Source organism: Filicampus tigris, chromosome 9 (assembly GCF_054856515.1).
Source record: "Filicampus tigris isolate MCC_2025a chromosome 9, RoL_Ftig_1.0, whole genome shotgun sequence".
Taxonomy (NCBI): domain Eukaryota; kingdom Metazoa; phylum Chordata; class Actinopteri; order Syngnathiformes; family Syngnathidae; genus Filicampus; species Filicampus tigris.
In genome coordinates this window covers 13,680,623-13,699,735 of record NC_141225.1, presented here as the reverse complement: position 1 = coordinate 13,699,735, position 19,113 = coordinate 13,680,623, and the positions used below count along the sequence as shown (strand labels likewise).

At 40.8% G+C, this 19,113-nt stretch overlaps 1 protein-coding gene across 4 annotated transcripts in view; it reads left to right on the top strand.

Moving 5' to 3' along the window:
• The window catches only part of ampd2a (adenosine monophosphate deaminase 2a), a 29,702-nt gene that overhangs the window by 5,792 nt on the left and 4,797 nt on the right, over positions 1-19,113 (top strand). For 3 of the 4 annotated variants that reach the window (XM_086040685.1, XM_086040684.1, XM_086040683.1), the window contains 16 exons: positions 10,976-11,106; positions 11,851-11,981; positions 12,308-12,376; positions 13,099-13,210; positions 13,323-13,509; positions 14,331-14,472; positions 14,553-14,642; positions 15,464-15,593; positions 15,718-15,912; positions 16,019-16,150; positions 16,855-17,018; positions 17,166-17,292; positions 17,379-17,542; positions 17,652-17,772; positions 18,260-18,433; positions 18,530-18,640. In XM_086040685.1, the coding sequence (XP_085896811.1) occupies positions 10,976-11,106; positions 11,851-11,981; positions 12,308-12,376; positions 13,099-13,210; positions 13,323-13,509; positions 14,331-14,472; positions 14,553-14,642; positions 15,464-15,593; positions 15,718-15,912; positions 16,019-16,150; positions 16,855-17,018; positions 17,166-17,292; positions 17,379-17,542; positions 17,652-17,772; positions 18,260-18,433; positions 18,530-18,640 (2,180 nt within the window). Of the gene's footprint in view, positions 1-6,763; positions 7,243-10,975; positions 11,107-11,850; positions 11,982-12,307; positions 12,377-13,098; positions 13,211-13,322; positions 13,510-14,330; positions 14,473-14,552; positions 14,643-15,463; positions 15,594-15,717; positions 15,913-16,018; positions 16,151-16,854; positions 17,019-17,165; positions 17,293-17,378; positions 17,543-17,651; positions 17,773-18,259; positions 18,434-18,529; positions 18,641-19,113 lie in introns of those variants that run through there. The other variant, XM_086040686.1, reaches the window with a different exon arrangement.

The following is a 19,113-nucleotide window of genomic DNA, read 5'->3' as shown; positions in this document are numbered from 1 at the left end:
ATAGAATGGTTTTTTTGGGTGTCATTACAGTACTACATTCGTTGTTAGTTTCTTTTTACAGTTAAGAGACTGTTCTAGTTCACTTTATTTTGGAATAAATATTATTTAAAACATTGCCTCTATGGTCAATAAAGCTTTTAGCGTTGTGATAATTTGACCCTGGGGAGGTTTGGTTAAATTATTTCTTTCGATTTTTAAGGTTCCACTGTATTGGGTTTCATCGCATAAATGGCATTAATACAATATTTTGCCTGCATGTCTTTTAGGAGTCGAATACACGGTACTGTACATGCTTTTAGATTAGTTAGAGTGATGACATCATTATAGATCAAGCGGAGGCTTGATTGCCTGCTGGGTGGAGGTAATGGAGAAACAATTCATCTTTGAAGCAAACTACATGTTAATAATGCTTTCATTATTAAACCACAGTATAGCACTAGCATGTTATGACTCAGTGCAAATGTTGTGTTTATAGAGATGCTGCAGTAGCTACTGTACCATATTTGCTGAGGAAACCCATCTTTGCTGCAGTAATAAATAACTTAGAGGTCTCTGCAGCCATTTTCGTGCTCTCAATTAGTCGCTCGGCTGAACCGACTGAATGCCCGTCATAAGAGCCACATGCGGACTACCAAAAAGTCCTTGTAAGTCTTTTGGTAATTTTAACGACACATTTTTTTTTTTACCATAAAAACATCCGCTGCATTGTCTCTTGAGCAGTTTGTGTCTGAGCTGTTACTAGTATAAAAATAAACTCAACTCTACAGCATCGTTCCTTGGAGCAATCTCGACTGGCTTCCAAATAAATTCCCATCTTGGATGCCCCAGTGCATTTGAAATGGTTCTCTTATGTGAGTGTTGATTTTTTTTTTTTTTTTTTTTTTTTTTTTTTTTTTTTTTGTGATGGAAATGTGGATTAGGCTGTCAGTTTCTACATCTGCAGGGGGCTCCCTACCACAGGATCCCTTCGGTATCACATGAAGCAGAATATGTAATGTAGCACTGTAGCTTTGCCGGCTGGGCTACATGTCGTGATATATAGATGCTATTAAAGTGTCTGCCAAAAAGATAGAGTGAATTTCTATTTTCAGCTTGAATTACTGCTTTGCTCTACGTTGTAATCTTCAGTGATAACTCCCTTTTTCTCCACAAACCCTTTCACACTTAATTGGTCTAATGACAACTAAAACAAGATCTGTATTAAAAAAAAATATAGCATTTATTTTACTAAGATAAATAGTTGAGTGTACAGTAGAGCACAGACAAAGCTGACCAATTTTAAACACATCTGTTCTTGATTGACTGAAAAATCCTGAGGCATTGGCCATGCTGCACCTGTAAAATCCTGTGTGTGCTCTTAATGTGGTTAAAAAGGAGTGCCCACTGCCTGCTCCAACCGTCTATTTTGACAGCTGCGCCATCTGCTGCATCTGGTAGGTCACTGCCCCATTTGGCTCCTTCCGCCTGAATCCTTTTAAAGAAAAAGTCCTGCATTTGTATCCACATCAAAATGGAGTCTTCCTTGGACCTGTGCCACCCCTTGACAAAGTTCTGTGGGAACCTTCATGTTTTTGCGTAGTCCCGCTACCAAGCTAAAAGGCTAAGTAAAACACTTATCTTTGTCAAGGACACATTTTTGGTACAGCTCTTGAGAGAGCAGCTGTGAGCTAATGCAAGTGCCAGGTGTATTGTGGCTGTAGGCAACGATGTGTTTGCTTTGAGCTTTGCCATGTTACCTCAACTGACTTTTTTTTTTTTTTTTTAACTCAACTGAGTCACGTGCCGTTAAGTCCCAAACACTGTGGATTGTATGCTGTTTTTCCCCTATGGCAGTATCAAATACAACCTCACTGTGAAGGAGGTGAAGCTACTTGGTGTAATATTTGATGAACAGTTGACCTGGAGAAACACATGAATTCTGTTGTAAAAAATGGGCCGAGATATTTCTTGTATGAGAATATGTATCTTATTTCTGACGCCAGCTTCTAGAGTACTGTTGGTTCAGTCTTTGGTGTTATCCTACCTGGACTATTGCGCCGTGGTGTGGACAAGCCACTGATGGTCATTTGGCCTGTCCCAGACCTCGGAAGAAAGCAGTTTGTAGCTCTGTATCCTTCAGAGAACGACTGTAATTGGAATAATCAGCCGCCTGCTGTTACAGAAGCACTTTTAAGAAATTGTTGATGAAGTCTATGCTGTCGGAGGCGTCCAGAAGCATTGTAGTGTTTTATTTTTATGGAAACATGTACAATGTGTAAGTTTGTTTTGTATAACTATTATAATGTAATTGTGTTATGTTGGTGAATCAAGGAAGAGTACCAGTAGCTGTCAAGTTACGACAGCTAATGATGATGATCCGAAATAACAAACTGTCACGTGACAATATGACATACTTCGCATATTGCATTTGCAATACTATATATGTTTAAGGGTTTAATGGAAGAGACTGTAGTTGTAATTGTACTCACCAGTTATTATTTTTTATTCACAAAATTTAATAACATTCCAGTGTAATTTAGTTATGTGAAAGTTTTAGAGTTGTCTTTGGAAAAATAAATCTTGGAGTTGTCTGGTTTTGTGATGAAATGACATCAAAGACCTCTCTGAAAAACGTTTTTGATAAAAGTTTCATTGCCATGTTTGCACTTGGTGTTTGTATGGAAAATTCAACGCCTTTCTGCTGCTATGTATACCCTGTATATAACAGAAGAGGTCTGTAAGTGGTGGAAAAGGGATTTTAGGAGGGCCTCCGAAGCCATCACCCCAACAGGTGGGAAAGATAATACAAGGTCGAGCAGATCCTCTGCAGAGCCGCAGTATGTCTTATCACCCCTGTGGGCCTAAACACCCTCAGCTTGAGACCTGTTAAAAAAAAAAAATCTGGACACAAACCTTTGGCCAGTGAATATTATCGGATGGCAGTGGGTGAGAATCTTGCCTTTATAAATGTCTTTATTAATTTACTACTTCCCACACAGCATGATATTGTATTTGAAAGAATGCCCCCTGCTGGATCACATGGTGTACTAAGCAAACACGCTCACTAAAGGTCCCAGCCTGGAGTCATGGCACAAACCACTTCATGTCAACAGGGACAATACACAGTGTGTATGAATATGATGAATTGCATTGAACTACTTAGTTAGAGTTAAGCTCAATGCTTTGTTTTATCCCCACCTCAGTCGTTTGCTTTTATAATGTCTCAGAGATCCCTTTTCATTTTGCTCAATGCCGTTTGATCCCAAACGAAGCCGTGTCGACTGAAGTTTGACCTTTTGTTATCCCGTCACCTCAGCAGGTTGAAGAAACTCTAGCTCACTATCTCTCCGTTTATTGCAAACACACATAAGCCATTTTCACTCAAGTGGCATGCAAATGTATCATGTCATGTACAAAATTCAATGCACTGCTACCATTTCTGCAAACTGTACGTCCTTGCTTTATCAGCATGATAAGCTTCATATATTTTATTGTAATTGGCTGTGTGGGTCTAATACTTGTGCATTCTATTTATATCAAATGTGATCAAATTACAATACAATACAGTTGGCTCTTAGAAATCAAACACAGTCCTCTCCGGGATGCTGGTCACCTCCATATTTTGTGGGATTCTAAATAAATGTGTAAATTAAAAAAATAATAATAATAAATGCCAGAGTCAAACTGACGCCAACAACCTTTAATAAATGTACAGGCAAAGTTAAAACAACAACAACATAACGTAAAAATAGGTTTATTACAGATATCACTGAAAATGAGATGAGGTGAAATTCTCAAAGGTTGTAAAATGAAAGTTTTGGAAAACTTGTGTTCACATTTCATAGGATGGAAATGACATACATTATCAGCATTGTGTTTTTCTTTTTTTTTTATATTATATGTAAATATCATCATAAACATTGACATCAGGATTTTTTCTTGAGAGTTTCTCGGACTTCAGTTAAGTTACCTAAAATGGTTTCTTGCCTGACAGAAGCAGTACTGTAGGGGATAGAGACTGATATTGCTACAAATTGTGAGTAATTGAAGCCCCCAAAACTGTTTATAATTGCCATGATTAATGTTTGAATCATAAAGATACCACACACTATGATCCCCAAACACATTGATATCATTTCAATCTCAATTTACAACATTGCCCTTAAAATAGCTCACGTATTTGATTTAAAAAAAAAAAAAACACATACGGCAAATACCCTCCACCCTTGTTTCCTTACGTACCGTATGATCCTTAGTGTGCATCTGCCCTGCTAGCCTCCATTTGTGTGTGTAATATAGTTTGTATTTGTGTGTGATGAGCTGTAGAGGAGATAAGGGCTTTTGGGAACCCATCTGTTGGATCCAAAGATTTGGACACAAAGTGCACAGATGTGAGGAGTGTGCGATTTTGCGATGAATTCACATGGGAATTTTTGTGCAAGGTTCCAGATTAGCACCGTGCGCAATGCCTGTTTTTGTTCCTTGTACTGGGAAACAAAGGGCACAGCTACTCCCATGTGCCACTCATTAGCTCTCTGAAAAAAAAGCAAGTCTCGATCAGTGTTTCCCACCCATAACTGAGTCATTTTACATTACAAAATTCTCATGGCATTCCCATGGCACACCAAATGGCATATAAACGGGTTAATCGTACCTTTTGTTGTGTAGAAGAAGAACATTTACCCAGTAATTATTTTTGCCTTTCACTATATGTCACTGGCATAGATGCAGTAGATGAAGAAATATACATTATTTGAAGGGATGTATATACTTCTGTATCGTGCTCGGTATTCATAAAAATTCTCCGATAATACACACCATATCAGTCATTTGGAGATACCTTAAGGCAGTGTTTCCCAACTTTAGTGCAGTCATTTGTCAGCGTTTGTCACTACAGAGACATAGGTCAGTCATATTTTATGCATGTGTTGTGTGTGATAACATTATTTGAGATCTCAGCGAAGGTCGAAAACGGTTTTCCCTGACAAACCTGGGTGAAAGAAAGCTATAATTTACCAAAGTAGGTGGAACTGACTGCCACTACTACTTCAGTTGGGTTGCAGGCTGGTCAAATATTTGTGCCTCCTAATCCGCCACCCAACTACTATTGTATGTATGCTATTTGCAATTGCAAGGCATGTTAAAACCCTCATACCTAGAATTTTAATTTGTCTTTGGAGTTCAGAGAGGTCTCGTGTCATTTAATTAAAGACGTGCTTTGTTATGTTGAGGAATGAAATAATTTGTGTTTGCTAGGGATGTCAAAGTTAAAGCATTAACTTTGGAGATTAATTACAATTTTATAAAGCATTTAATTTTTATTTTTAACTCGGTTAACTCAGTTTTATTTACTTTCTGTGGCAGCTGACCTCCGCTCACTTTGCAGCCAAACTTAGAGAGTCACCGGCATAAAGATGGACATTTATCTAATTATACTTTAAAAAAGTTGCTCAACAGCTCATTGGAGAAATCACGAATAGTTGTATTTTACAGGAAAAATAATCGTATTCAAGGATTAAAGAAACCTATTGGAACAGTCTTTGAATCCAAATATACTTTAATTTTTTTTTCCACATTAATTCCAAGATTTTACTCCAGTAAATATCTGTTACAAGCTTTGTAGAAAATTGTAATTGAAAAATGCGATTAATCGCAATCAATTATGGAAAATGTTGTGATTAATTAGCTAAAAATTGTAATCACTTGATAGCACTAGTGTTTACACATCTAAGTCAATCAGTTGGTGCTGATTTTGGTTAGGAACTTGGGACTGTTCCTTTTAGCTCATATCATGTAAACCGCTGATGGTGTCCTGACCCCACTGATGAAAATGACATTCGAGACTAGTTGCTAGCCAATCGCAAGGCGCATATAGACAATCAAGCATTCACACTAGGTCTGAGCAATTAAGTGAATTCAAATGAACATCGCAATATAGTAGAATGCAATTTTCAAGTTGCAAATTTTCCATGTGGAAAACAAACATAAAAATAACCACTGCTTCATTTTAATCGTTGTTAGGCTTGTTTAGTAGAATTTTGTGAGGCTGTCGTAGTGAACGCTTAAAAGTCTGCAAGTCAAAGTGTTTAGTCAGTTAACAACTCGAAAAGAAATAAACAAATAGTCTTTCATATTGTTGTGTCAGCCCGTCCGGCTGATGCGACAATATGAACTCATGGTTAATTTATTTTATCGTAAATAAGTATAATACATAAAATATTATTTATTATAATACAGATGATTTTATTGCTTGTGCTTTTATAAAGTACACGGGAAGAGGACCTTAAGAAATAATCGCATATTAAATCGCTATATTAGGGATCACAAGTATTCACATCTGAGAACAATTTAAAGTCTTTGCTGAACTTAGCATGCATGTTAATCATGTAGCCATGCACATATGCGTATGTGCTCACCCCAAAATAGTAATGTATGATGCACATTTGAAAGGTCACAAACAATAAGGAATAAGTTAAAATATTTCAGGTAACCAACCGATTTGCATGCAGTGAAACATCCCCTACCGACAAGTGAATCAAAACAGGAAAAACAAAAACGAACCAAAGATACTTCAAAGTTATATATATATTTTTTGCCAACATAGCGTCCTTCATAAATTTGCCTCCAGTTTAGAAATAAAATGTTATGCAATCATGAGACAACTTTGTTGACAAGGTGGAGGAGGGAGCTAGGCAGAAGAGTGGGCGTGGCCACAAGGCAAAGACCTCCTCCATTTTAAAGCACAATGGAGGTTGAGGTGGTTCGTCCTGGTCCCTACCCCCACCCCCTTTTTTTGCCACGTGGTATGTTCCAGTCCAGTATTTAAATCCGGTTGCTTCAAGTCAGGGCTGTTTAAGCTCTGCCAACCGGTGAAATCCAGGAAGCAGCTGAGAGGCACACAGGGAGAACGAGAACGAGAGAGAGAGAGAGGGGCGCTCAGCCAAAAAAGAGGGGGGGAACCAGATCAACACCACACTGACAGCACAACAGCAGAAGCCAAAAGAAAAAGGAAGGGACATTGTGCGATCCTGGCGCTAGAGCAGCTTACGTTGTAGGAGGGAGAATATCCTGCCTCCTCTCCTCTCCTCTCCTCTTCTGTCTTCTCGCTCTCTATTTGCTGTCATTCTCTCTCGTGTACCGGGCCAGCGGGGGAGGGTACGCCGACTGTCCCAGGCCTAGTTACATGTCCCAGCATCCCGCAGAAGCTCAGACCAGGCCACCGCGACAGTAACTGTGAAAGCAGGACAAGACAGGGCAGAGGAGGTATTGTAACTTACTCATTCACGATGACTGGTGTGTTGACGTTGTTCTACAAGTTTCCGCACCTTCTTTATGGTCGACACCGAAGGTTCTTATCATTCAAGGAATGTTACACAAGCCTCATATGAGGTGTTGGGAAACTCTTGATAGCGTGTAATATGCTGACAGCCTGTTTTCCTTATGGGGAAGGACATATGGAAGAGGCGGCTGCGTCATGCATTTCGCCAGGCGCCTCTGTTGCTATGATGCTGATCTTAGCAAAGCTTGATGGGCTTCAGTTTATTGCAGTGGGTGGACATTCGGGGCATCTGCTGTGGTGCTGTATTCCCCCCCCAGTGGCTTAATCACTTCAGAGCATAATGAGAGCACATGCTGCAAGAGTGTGCAGTCAGTCAGTTCCCTATTATCTCAATGTTGACATCAGTCTCATTAGAGAGGAGACACATTAGGGGCAGTGTTTTTGTGCGAGCAGCTTGTCTTGTGATTTTGTGCTGGTATTCTGTGATGGCGTATGACAGACTGGTCTGTGGTCAACTTCTTTCCTCATCGAGGCTGTCACGTTATCTGTAACAATGCTCCCTGCCAAACTCCTCTGACAGCGAACAAAATGACGTTATCACTACTAACAATTCCAGTTTGCAAACAAGAGTTTCATCCGGCAAACGTCATCCATTTGTTTACCTGAAAGATAATGTTCAAGATGAGGACTCAAAGTCGAGGTTTATCCTAATCTTTAGTTCGTAACGAGCTTCTGTGTCTTTCTTTATTTAGCCTCTAAAGAAAATAATGTGAAATCTCTAATGGAGGGGGGGGGGTTGCAAGTGGGGGGGGTATAATTATAAGATACCAAGCCCATTCAGAACAGTTTAAATTAAACTGTGCGTGCGCGTATTCAACAATGCAGATTCAACTCTTTCTTTCATTCTAACAACCTTCATCTTCAGGGGCACAACGTTGACGGCTAAGCTAAGTATGTAACTAATATTTGCCTGATAATGTCCATGAGCATGATTACTTTTTCTTGTAATTAAAATCTGCCTGTGCAGCTGTAATCTTGCTTATTACTTAAAAAATCCTGGATTCATACTTTTCCCACGAATCATCATCATAATGTAACTTTAAATTCTGGATTTAGGTTCTTCCTTGGCCTATGTCGACCCCACCACATGGGTTCATGAAAATTAATCAAAGTACTTTGCATAATAATAGTTAGAGGTAGTAATAATATGTTTTGTTATGCATATTTGAATGAAATGGTAGAACAGGTCAAGTGCACAGCGCAAGGGTGTGTCACTCAAGAAGCCCATTTTTCACATAACGTGTGCCAACGTATGTACACAACAAAACATTGTTGTCATGCTTTTTGTTCTTGGCTTTGCATCAATCTAATTGGTTGCATAGCTCATAAAACGCCGTGAGCGCTCATGTCCTAGCACGACACCGTCTGCCTCTTTTTTTTGTGCACTCGGGTTCAACTCGGCCGCTGGCGACGCACGGATGCAAGGCCGCATGCTCTCAGCACAGCGACTCTTAACCTCGGTTGTTCTTCTCGAAATGGCCATTGAGCAAAATGTCACAACTGCGATTAACGGCTGATTGAATCAGTCGCCATAAGCCAATCACAACATGAGTGGAAAAATGAGATAAGTAACACTTCCTGTAGTGGAAGCTCTGTTTTTCTCTGCAGTGACCTCTGAATCACTTTCATTCAGTGAATCATTGTGACGTTACAGCATATGGCATAGTTTGGCTTAATTTGAGTTAGGTTGAGGCCTTACACTCCCACTCAAACGTTTGAACACGTCCTTATGCTACAGACAAGTGAATGTTAAAAGTTAAACCAGTTTTTACCACATTTGGATAGACTGTAAAATGTGTGTTTTCAAGTTTTATGTCAGCCTTGTTTGAGTAAACGAATAAAAAAAAAAAATGCGGCTACTAAAACTAATTGACAGGGGCTTTGAGCTGGAGAATTATGAGGGTTATGATGGGGCAAAGCAGGAGGATGGAGGAGCTGGAGCATTTTGTTCCAAAATACACTTTCACAGACACCCAGTGACATTTTTGAGGTGAGGCGCTTCCTCGACCCCTGGCAACACATTTACACAAACACCAAAGAAACGCCTCGCCTTCGCCATGGCTGTAGCAAGAGGAAGAAACGAAAACGTCCAAGTCATTCGGACCGCTCTGTTGAGGCGCCCCAAACTAAGCGGATGCCAAGGATCCCCTACATGTGTTGTTTACAGACCAGGCGACGTCTTTGTCCTCGCACAACTTGTCAACTCAAAAGCGTCGAAAAACATCCACTTTAGGTTGAGATTTGGAAGCCAGTCATTATGACTACAAAAACAAGTTTTTTTTTTTTATAGGGCGCCTGTTGCTGGGATGGACGTGTCCCACTGGTGCAGTCACATGATGTAAGAGAGAAAAATAGTTTCAGGACTGCTGGATTAAGAGTCATCTGTGGTGGGGAGGCTGGGGGATTACTGCGTGCTAAACTGAGGAGGACTCTGTGTGTGTCGACATGATTTACGGTGTCACCGTCCTCTGCTCATCATTTCAGTTGTAGTGAGTGAGCACATCACTTTCAAAGGCCACATAAGCTCATGTGCGAGGACCGAGTCTACATCTAAGGTCTTTTGTTTCTCTTTAAAACAGAAATTGTGCAGCCTTTACTAGTTTTAATGTGTTTGCGTGCGTCTGGAGTGGACGCTGCCATCTGTTGGCAGCAGGTCTAGATGACGGAAAACTCCTGTCAACCTCAGGTGCATGTACAACTCAATGCTTTTCAATTGGGTACTTTTTTTTTTTTTTTTTTTTGTAAAGTGTGGACCTACTCGGGAATGAGTGACATGAGGACCCTTCATGGGGACTTCCATGCTGCCTTGCAATGGTTCTTAAGCCTTTTAGAAGGCCTTATCCCCTTTGAGATTCTGTCGAAAGCTACGTTATGCTACCCTCTAGCTAACTGCACATATGACCATGGCATGAACAACGTTCACACATTGATTGTCGCCTATTGTGTACAGTCCCATTCAAATGCACAATTGTTGGGTTTAAAACTCTCACACAAGTACAAAAAAAAAAACGTTTATATACACGCGCAATCTTGTTGTTGCTAATATCGGGGTTCAGGTTTGACCTGCCGAGTTATGAGCTAGATGGCTGTTGTTGTTTTTTTAAATGTTTTGTACGAAATACTTGCAATATGTCCAAGACCTATGTGTTTTACAGCAGCTCAAAATGAGAATATAATTTTTGTTTACTCAAAGAGCAGTTCACCATCTTGGGTCAACCGCAAGTATGTCCTTTTTTATTGGTGTCCAGGACTGTACAGCTTCTTTTTTTTTTTTTTTTTTTTTTTTTTTTTTTTTTTTTTTTGCCTGCTCTTGAGTTTATGTGCAATGTCTCTGTTTCAGCTGTTTCAACTTTAGGCTGAAGTGATTCAAGTGACTGATGTCATTGTTTAGGATTTGGCCCCGGTCTGAAACACCCCGCATATGGCCCATGTGTATCTACACCCCATTAGCCCGCACAGTTTTATTTACACTCGCTGACCATAACATTGGACACGCAACTTGCACATTCTCATGTGATCCAACACGACAGCGCCATCAAAATCCTGCATTTGCAAAGACGATAATCCTCAGGTCTCTGTATGTAATGTCAGTCTTTTAAAGCACTTGACCCTTACCATCTCTAAATAAACTCACCAGTGTATCTGCTGTTCCTGCAGATCTGTGTGGCGTGTCTGGGTCCAAACCCCTCAAGCCCCAACGTTCCCTCCCAGGAACCCCCGTCACTCTGAAACAGCTCCCGGTTGACCTGCGCACCTCCATGGAAGAGAAGTACAAAGAAATTGCAGAGGTGAGAATGAATGCTGCGCAAAGTGTTTATTCATGGCTTTATTTGTGTGCAACTTTTGGGATACAATCTTGTATACTGTCGCTTATTTTTTAATGATGGGGGGGACGTCATAGAATTACAGGACAAAAGTTATACGATTTGACGTGAGAATGACGTTTCATTTTCTGAGGATAATGTCGGAATATTTTTGTCAAAGTAATCATTTTACAAGAATAATGTTTTAATATGAGAATGAAGTAAAAATATGAAAAAAAATCACAGCCTGTTAAGACACTGTGCAACAAATACACACTTTTAATATATATGTGGATTTTATTTTTATTTTTTTAGTCGAATGTTACAATAATAAAGTCAGAATAGTGTGAGAAAAATCCTCATTACAAGAATAAAGTTGTAATTTGCCATCATAAATGTGTTGTGTACCTTTCTAAAACACATTTTGTGATATTGTTGCTAATTAATACATGGCGGTTCACCTGAGATAGAGCGGCAACCGAAGTTAGGCTGGTCGATTTTTGAGTGGGAATTTTGAAATCACCTCTTAACGCTCGTAACATTGCAAAATTCTGCATCTGGATGACACTTGAGCTCCTTGAACCCAGACTGATCTCCGACTTTCTGCAACATTGACTTTGCCCGTGATAAACGATTTGGCCTGGGCCGAGGCCTTCCTTCTTGTTTGTTTTTGCACCTGACGCCAGACGTTCCCCACATTGACGACTGTGTTTTTGACGCTGACGCCAGGAGCTGTTCACGCGCAGCATGGCAGAAAGTGAGATGCGCAGCGCCCCCTATGAGTTCCCAGAGGACAGCCCCATCGAGCAACTGGAGGAACGCCGGCACCGCCTCGAGAGGCAGATCAGCCAGGACATCAAGTGAGGAACTTCAAAAGCCGTATATTGCATTCTCCGATAAGGCAGACAAAGTATTGGCTTTCACTCGTGTGGACACACACACACGCACGCACGCACCCCACACGAGATGGGTTGCCGCTTTCTGCATCTGCAGCACTTAATCTGTTGATTTGTGTGATCATGTCTCTGACAATCACCTTGATTACTAAAATGCTTTAGGCAGTGTGTGTGTGTGCGTGTGTGTATATATTGTTCACTGTCTGTCAGTGTGCTTAACCTCTAATCTGCCCCTGTCCCCCGCCGCCCTCCCCTCCACGCTTCCCTGCGCTGCCGCCTCTCACGCCAAGGCTTGAGCCCGAGATCTTGCTCCGCGCCAAACAGGACTTCCTGAAAATCGACAGTGTCACAGACCTCGAGTGAGTGCGCGCTGCTTCACTTTTGTGATTTGCTCTTCGATTTCAACATACCCGTGAGTCCCGACCATCGCGGTGCGTTGCGTGCATGACGAGAGATCGTCAGTTGTGCTGCGTGAGATCAAACTGTTTCACGCAATTGCGCTGACAATTCTTATTTGCTGACTACAGATAATGTGCAGTGTCTCTGTTCATCTATCTACGATAGTGACAGGCAAAACAATGACATGCCACTCAATGGCAGAAGGTGCAGTCAACCTGTTATTAACATTTGTGAGTAAAGCGTTTGAGAGCAGAATACAATTATTTTAGAGTTCAGTAAATACTTTTTGTGACATTGGTGGTGCCCATGAGATTTTTCTAATGTAAAATGTGTACCTTTGTTCGATGAGGTTTGGGAAGAACTGCAATATAAAGTCATTTCTCTAATACTTTTGAGATTAAATATACAGTACTTCCCCTCAGTGTTTGGCTGGTGGTTTCCTTCACAGCCCTTTGGAGACATTATCATTTAATGCCATTGACCTCATCTTCCCTCTGCGGGAACTTTAAAGATGCTCAGTGTTCTGGCTGACTGGGTACCCATGTTTATGTGCTTCTAAATAAGATTACCGAAAAAAAAATGTGACACTGCCAGAGATTAATTTAGCAACCTTCTTAATTTTATGCAGTGGTATGAAACGCCACTAACCTGATTTTAAACTGTCCTCTCTGCCTCTATTAAGGTTAATGAAGGAGAAGAGTGTTGATGCCGTTGATAATGGAATTAAGGAGCGGGAGCTGCCAATGGAGAGAGAGTATCAGCGGGTTTCAATATCTGGAGAGGAAAAATGCGGGGTGAGGAAGTCTTTGTAGTGTTTTTAATGGGGGTGGGGAAACAATCAGTACTGTAATCTGAAGCTTTTTCCAGCGTCCTCCTTCTCTGCTAATTATTGATTTATGTGCTCAGGTGCCCTTCACCGACCTGGTTGATGCCGCCAAGTGTGTGGTGAAGGCTTTGTTCATTCGGGAAAAGTACATCAACAGATCGTTGCAGTCCTTTTGCAAGACGACAGCTCACGCCTTGCAGGACCTTGGTTTGAAGCTGCTGGACTTGGGAATCTATGACAGGTTCCCCGAGACCCCCGTCGATGCGGGTATCACATGCATTCACCAACGTGTTTGTTTCACGTGCTAGAATGTTTTTGTTGGGACGCCTCTAGCTTTGATTGCACCGTGGCATTGTTTTGCTACGCTTGTGGAATGTCATTCAGAACCAGATCCATTTGTGTTGGCGAGGGCCGAGTCAAGATGCTACTTTAAATTGTCTTCATCCGATTACATCACAAAGACCCTCATTGTGGTTAGGTTTTTATGCGGTGTCAAAGTAATGTCTCTGTGAACTAACTACATAATTGACTCTGATGGCTCTTGACATTTCATTCTCAAATATGGTATGTGTGCAATCATGGGAGGAATCTGATCATTCAAATCAAATTCATTTCATCATCTGACCTGATTTAGTTTTGCCCAATCTGGACTCATCAGACCACATGACCCCTTTCTTGTTGTTCCAGAGTATTTAGGCTTTATGATCCATAGGAAATTGAAGCCTTTCACCCCCATTAGACAAACTGTCTTTTTTTTTTTTTTTTTTTTTTTTTTGCTTTAGGCTACGTCACAGATTTGTGCTGGTTTCAGGTTTAGGCAATGTCCCATTCTGATCCTTCAGTATTTCAGTTTTGCATCCTACAAACCTCTTAGTTCGTTACTGTTCATTTCTGGATCATTATAAGGGTTTGTTTTGAATAGGAAAGATGTCCCAAAATAAAACATCTTGTTGTACGGTTAGATAATTTGCATTATACTGTTTGACTGCCCTCCCCCAGCAAGTTCTGTCCTGTGATTTTGAAAACGACACTCAGCAGCTGAGATGATGCAATTTCGCCACAACATTTTTTTTTTTCTTTTTGTACAGATGCCCCAGTCCACCCACCCGTTTCAGAGACACACCCTTATGACAATCTGGACCCCAAAAATCTGCCTTCTGATACGGGATATGGTTGCAAGATGATAGATGGAGTAATGCATGTTTTTACCAAGAAGAACACCATGGAGAAGTATGTGTCCTGTATTTGAAGAACAGTGTTTCAACAATGCCTGTGCAATTTAACTTTGACCATCATATCTGTATTTGCAGAAGTACCCTAGTAGACCTGCCGTATCCTGACCTGAAAGAATATATCGCAGACATGAATGTAATGATGGCCCTCATCATTAATGGCCCTGTGTAAGTATTAGTAATTTTTTTTTATATTTATATTTTGTCTCTAGTTCAGTTTTCAGCTTTTGGCTTTTCTGTTTGTCAATTTATCTCTGCCATGGATTTTTATTTATTTTTTAAATCAGCATGGTTTTATTTGCTTGTACGGAATGTAACGTCATTCTAGCTGAGGTGGTTCAGACTGTGGGTGACAATCCACATAATGGTGACTTATGCATTATAAAATTGTCCATATATTGTATAGTTAGTATAAAAAAGTTTTATTGTATTCATTGTAGTTGTTTATTGGGTTAGTCTTATTTTCTTTATTTTGGCATCTAGATCTCTTTTTTTTACTACATTTTACATTTTTTTTTAATTTCAGTGAGGTTTTCCAAAATATTTAATCACCATTTTGTAAAAACGTTTCCGTGTCATAAAGAGTATTAAATACAATGTTTTTTATTCATAATAAGTGACTTAAACTTAAGTAATTTAATTACCGGTATATTAAGTATGCTTAAGTCTCAACTACAGTCACTTTATTTATAAAACACTTTAAATGTGTATTAAACATCATGAAATTAAAATACACTCACATGTCTATAATTATATTACATTGTTTTTGCATTTTATTTAACATTACTATTATAGATATATATACATGGATAACAAAATATATTAATATAATGGATATATTATATAATAATATTTCCTGATTAAGTAAGAAGCATGTTCCAAATATGGTTCCTTGCTCATTGAAGGACTACCATATTGTACCATGTGAATGTCTCTTGTCATCTGTTTGACCTTTTTTTTTCTTTTCCCCCACCCGTCTGTTCTAACAGGAAATCTTTTTGCTACCGCCGCCTGCAGTATTTAAGCTCCAAATATCAAATGCACATCCTCCTAAATGAGATGAAGGAGCTGGCAGCCCAGAAGAAAGTTCCTCACAGAGACTTTTACAACATACGCAAAGTAAGAGCCACCAAATAGCGCTGGCTAAGCTAAAATAATCAAACTATAATCAAATGACTGATGTTTTGCTATAGTTTAGTAAGTTTCCATTTGAATATTGAAATCATGACGTGTGTGACTGCAGGTTGACACACACATACACGCATCGTCCTGCATGAACCAGAAACACCTACTGCGCTTTATCAAGAGGGCCATGAAAAAATACCCCGAGGAGATTGTTCACATTGAGCGCGGACGGGGTCAAACCCTCAAGGAAGTGTTTGAGACCATGAACCTGACGGCCTTCGACCTGAGCGTGGACACGCTTGACATGCATGCGGTGAGGAATTGGAGAAAGGAGGACCAAATATCAAACTGTGTGAGGACAGAATAATAAATTGGACCGGCTGACCTTTTTCTGTTTTTTTTTTTTTTTTTTTTAACAGGACCGCAACACATTCCATCGCTTTGACAAGTTCAATGCTAAATACAACCCCATTGGAGAGTCCATCCTCAGAGAGATCTTCATCAAGACTGACAATCACGTTGAGGGGAAATATTTTGCACACATAGTCAAGGTTTGGAAGAAGCCTCTTTATTTGCTTAAGGTTTGCTCAGGCAAAGATGAGAACGAACTTGATCGAGCTGCAAACAGATGTGGAAGCTAATCTACTAACCGCGTATTATTTATCCTCTGCGAAGAACACGCAACATTACTGCCGTATTGAAAAGTCCAGAGAGGAGCTGAGTCTCCTGCACAGCATATCTGTATGTCTGTCTTATGCTTTTGCAGGGGGTGGGGGGCTGGAAAGTTGATTTGCGATACAAGAGTTTTGAATTATGAGCATGGTCATGGAACAAATCAAACTTGTATCTCAAGGGGCCTCTGTATATGCACATAGATGAATTCAGCACATGCAATGTGACTTTTGCGATGTCTGATTTTGGGTGCTTGGCAAATTCGTAGGTGCAGGGAGAGCACGTGTAAACGTTTTGGAAACAAAACAATAAAAACCTGGCTTTTATGCTGTTGCTGCTTTCCCCAAAATTATGAGATATATCAAACTTCATTTTGCACTTGCGCCGCTCTTCCAAACGGTCAGAGCTACTCTAACCTATCGCGCAAAACCCTCTTTTAACTATACTTTAAGTACGATGGTCTTGACTACTTTTACGCCCCTTGCCAACAGTGTGCGCAATCTGTTAGCGTAATCCAAATTTGAACACAACATCAACAAACGGCTTCAAGAAAAGTGTATTTTTTTTGTTTTTGTTTATGCAGGAGGTTATGTCTGACCTTGAGGAGAGCAAGTACCAGAACTCCGAGCTACGGCTGTCCATCTACGGTCGCTCCCGAGACGAATGGAACAAGCTGGCCCAGTGGGCTGTCAAACATCGGGTGTATTCAGATAACGTGCGCTGGCTTATCCAGGTGCCCCGCCTTTTGTAAGTAACACTTAAATTACGAAAGAATCCATTCACAATTGGTCTTCCTATGAAAAGTGAAACATTCGGTGCCGCTACCCATTAGGGTTGGCAGAGCCTCAGTTTTTTTTTTTTTTTAACATTCTCACCCACGTTCTATTTCCACAGTGATGTTTATCACACAAAGAAGCAACTGGCTAATTTCCAGGAGATGCTGGAAAACATCTTCCTGCCGCTGTTTGAAGCCACCATCAATCCCCAAAGTCATCCTGAGCTGCATCTCTTCCTGGAGCATGTGAGCCGCGCAATTCCACATTTTTTTTTTTACCTCGACTCGCACGTGCCCAGACTAAATTCCCTTGGGCGTCCCTCGTCATGCAGGTGGTGGGCTTTGACAGCGTGGACGATGAGTCCAAACCCGAGCACCACATTTTCAACCTGGACAGTCCTCTGCCAGCCAACTGGAGAGAGGAGGACAACCCGCCCTACTCCTACTACCTCTACTACACCTACGCCAACATGACCGTGCTCAACCACCTGCGCAGGTGACATTCTGCCCCCCGCGCTGCAATTAAACCACGGACAACATCCTCAGGACAAAAAAAAAAAAAAAAACACCTCCAAAATATATTTGTAAAAATCTGTCTCAAACAGGAGGCGAGGCTTTCATACATTTGTGCTGCGACCTCACTGTGGGGAGGCTGGGCCAATCCACCACCTGGTCTCAGGGTTCATGCTATCAGAGAACATCTCGCATGGTCTGCTGCTCAGAAAGGTCAGCAACACAACTTGCAAATGGTACACTAGCGATCAATTTTCTGTTTGGTTAAATCGCTGTAAAGTAACAGTAGTCTCATTCATTTACTCCAGTGATTCCCAACCACTATGCCATGGTACATTAGTATGCTGAATTGGTTATTGTCTTTTCTGACTCATTCTAAAAATTGTGGCAAGCTTTTGTAGGGCACATAAAATGATTCTCTGAGCCTGATTTCGTATGCGGGCCTTGGCTTTGACATCTATGAAGTAGCCTGGTTGTCCACCAGGTGCTATTCATGCTATTGAATAAGAGCTTTGTGTTCAACAACACAGGCTCATATTACACACGGAACAAGTGCATTTGTGAATACATTGAGAAAAAAAACTGTAACACATTACAACATCAGACAAAAATAACTCATTTTTTCTCTTTGTTGTAAGAGACATTTATAACTGGACTCAGACTCATTATCACTCCTGTTGATGAATTTTTTTCCCGTCAGGCCCCCGTGCTGCAGTATTTATACTACCTGGCCCAGATCGGCATCGCCATGTCGCCTCTGAGCAACAACAGCCTTTTCCTGAGCTACCACCGCAATCCGCTGCCAGAGTACCTGTCGAGAGGCCTCATGGTGTCCCTGTCCACGGATGACCCCCTCCAGTTCCACTTCACCAAGGTCAGCGCGAGGACGCGTCATCTGCCGAATGAGTGCATGTTGCGCAATAGACGGTCAGAAGTAACACGCGTTGTGCGTGCGTGCATGTTTGTCCAGGAGCCTCTCATGGAGGAGTACAGCATTGCGACTCAAGTGTGGAAGCTGAGTTCCTGTGACATGTGCGAGCTGGCAAGGAACAGTGTTCTCATGAGTGGCTTTTCACACAAGGTGAACTACTGTCTTGATCTTAAGCAAGTGATGGCTTTGTTTTACAAATCTATAACCCTGCAAAGTAAGGATGTATCGGTGGTGATATTACGTTATTGGAACTACAGCTCTTAATTATATTATTTAGAAATATTTACATGAGTAGATAACAGTTTTCCATTGAACGCACTTCATAGGTGCATAAGTAGTACAATGCATTTTTATTAAGAAAAACGAAATGTAGTCTAACAGCAGAAGTACTTGTTTCTCCGAAAATGAGCTGCTACCTCGCTGCTCTCCTCTGCTTTGTGAAGTAACGTCAGAGCGGAAATGAACTTAACGTTAGCCATGAATTTTTCAAACTTGTGGGTGGCCCGCTTGTGTAACCTGTTGTGGCAAGTGCGCATGGGCCGATTACCGGTTTGATGGTTAACAGTGGTTTTAAAAAGTCATGGTTTCAATAACCATTAATCGGTGGTAATGAGCCCTTTTTT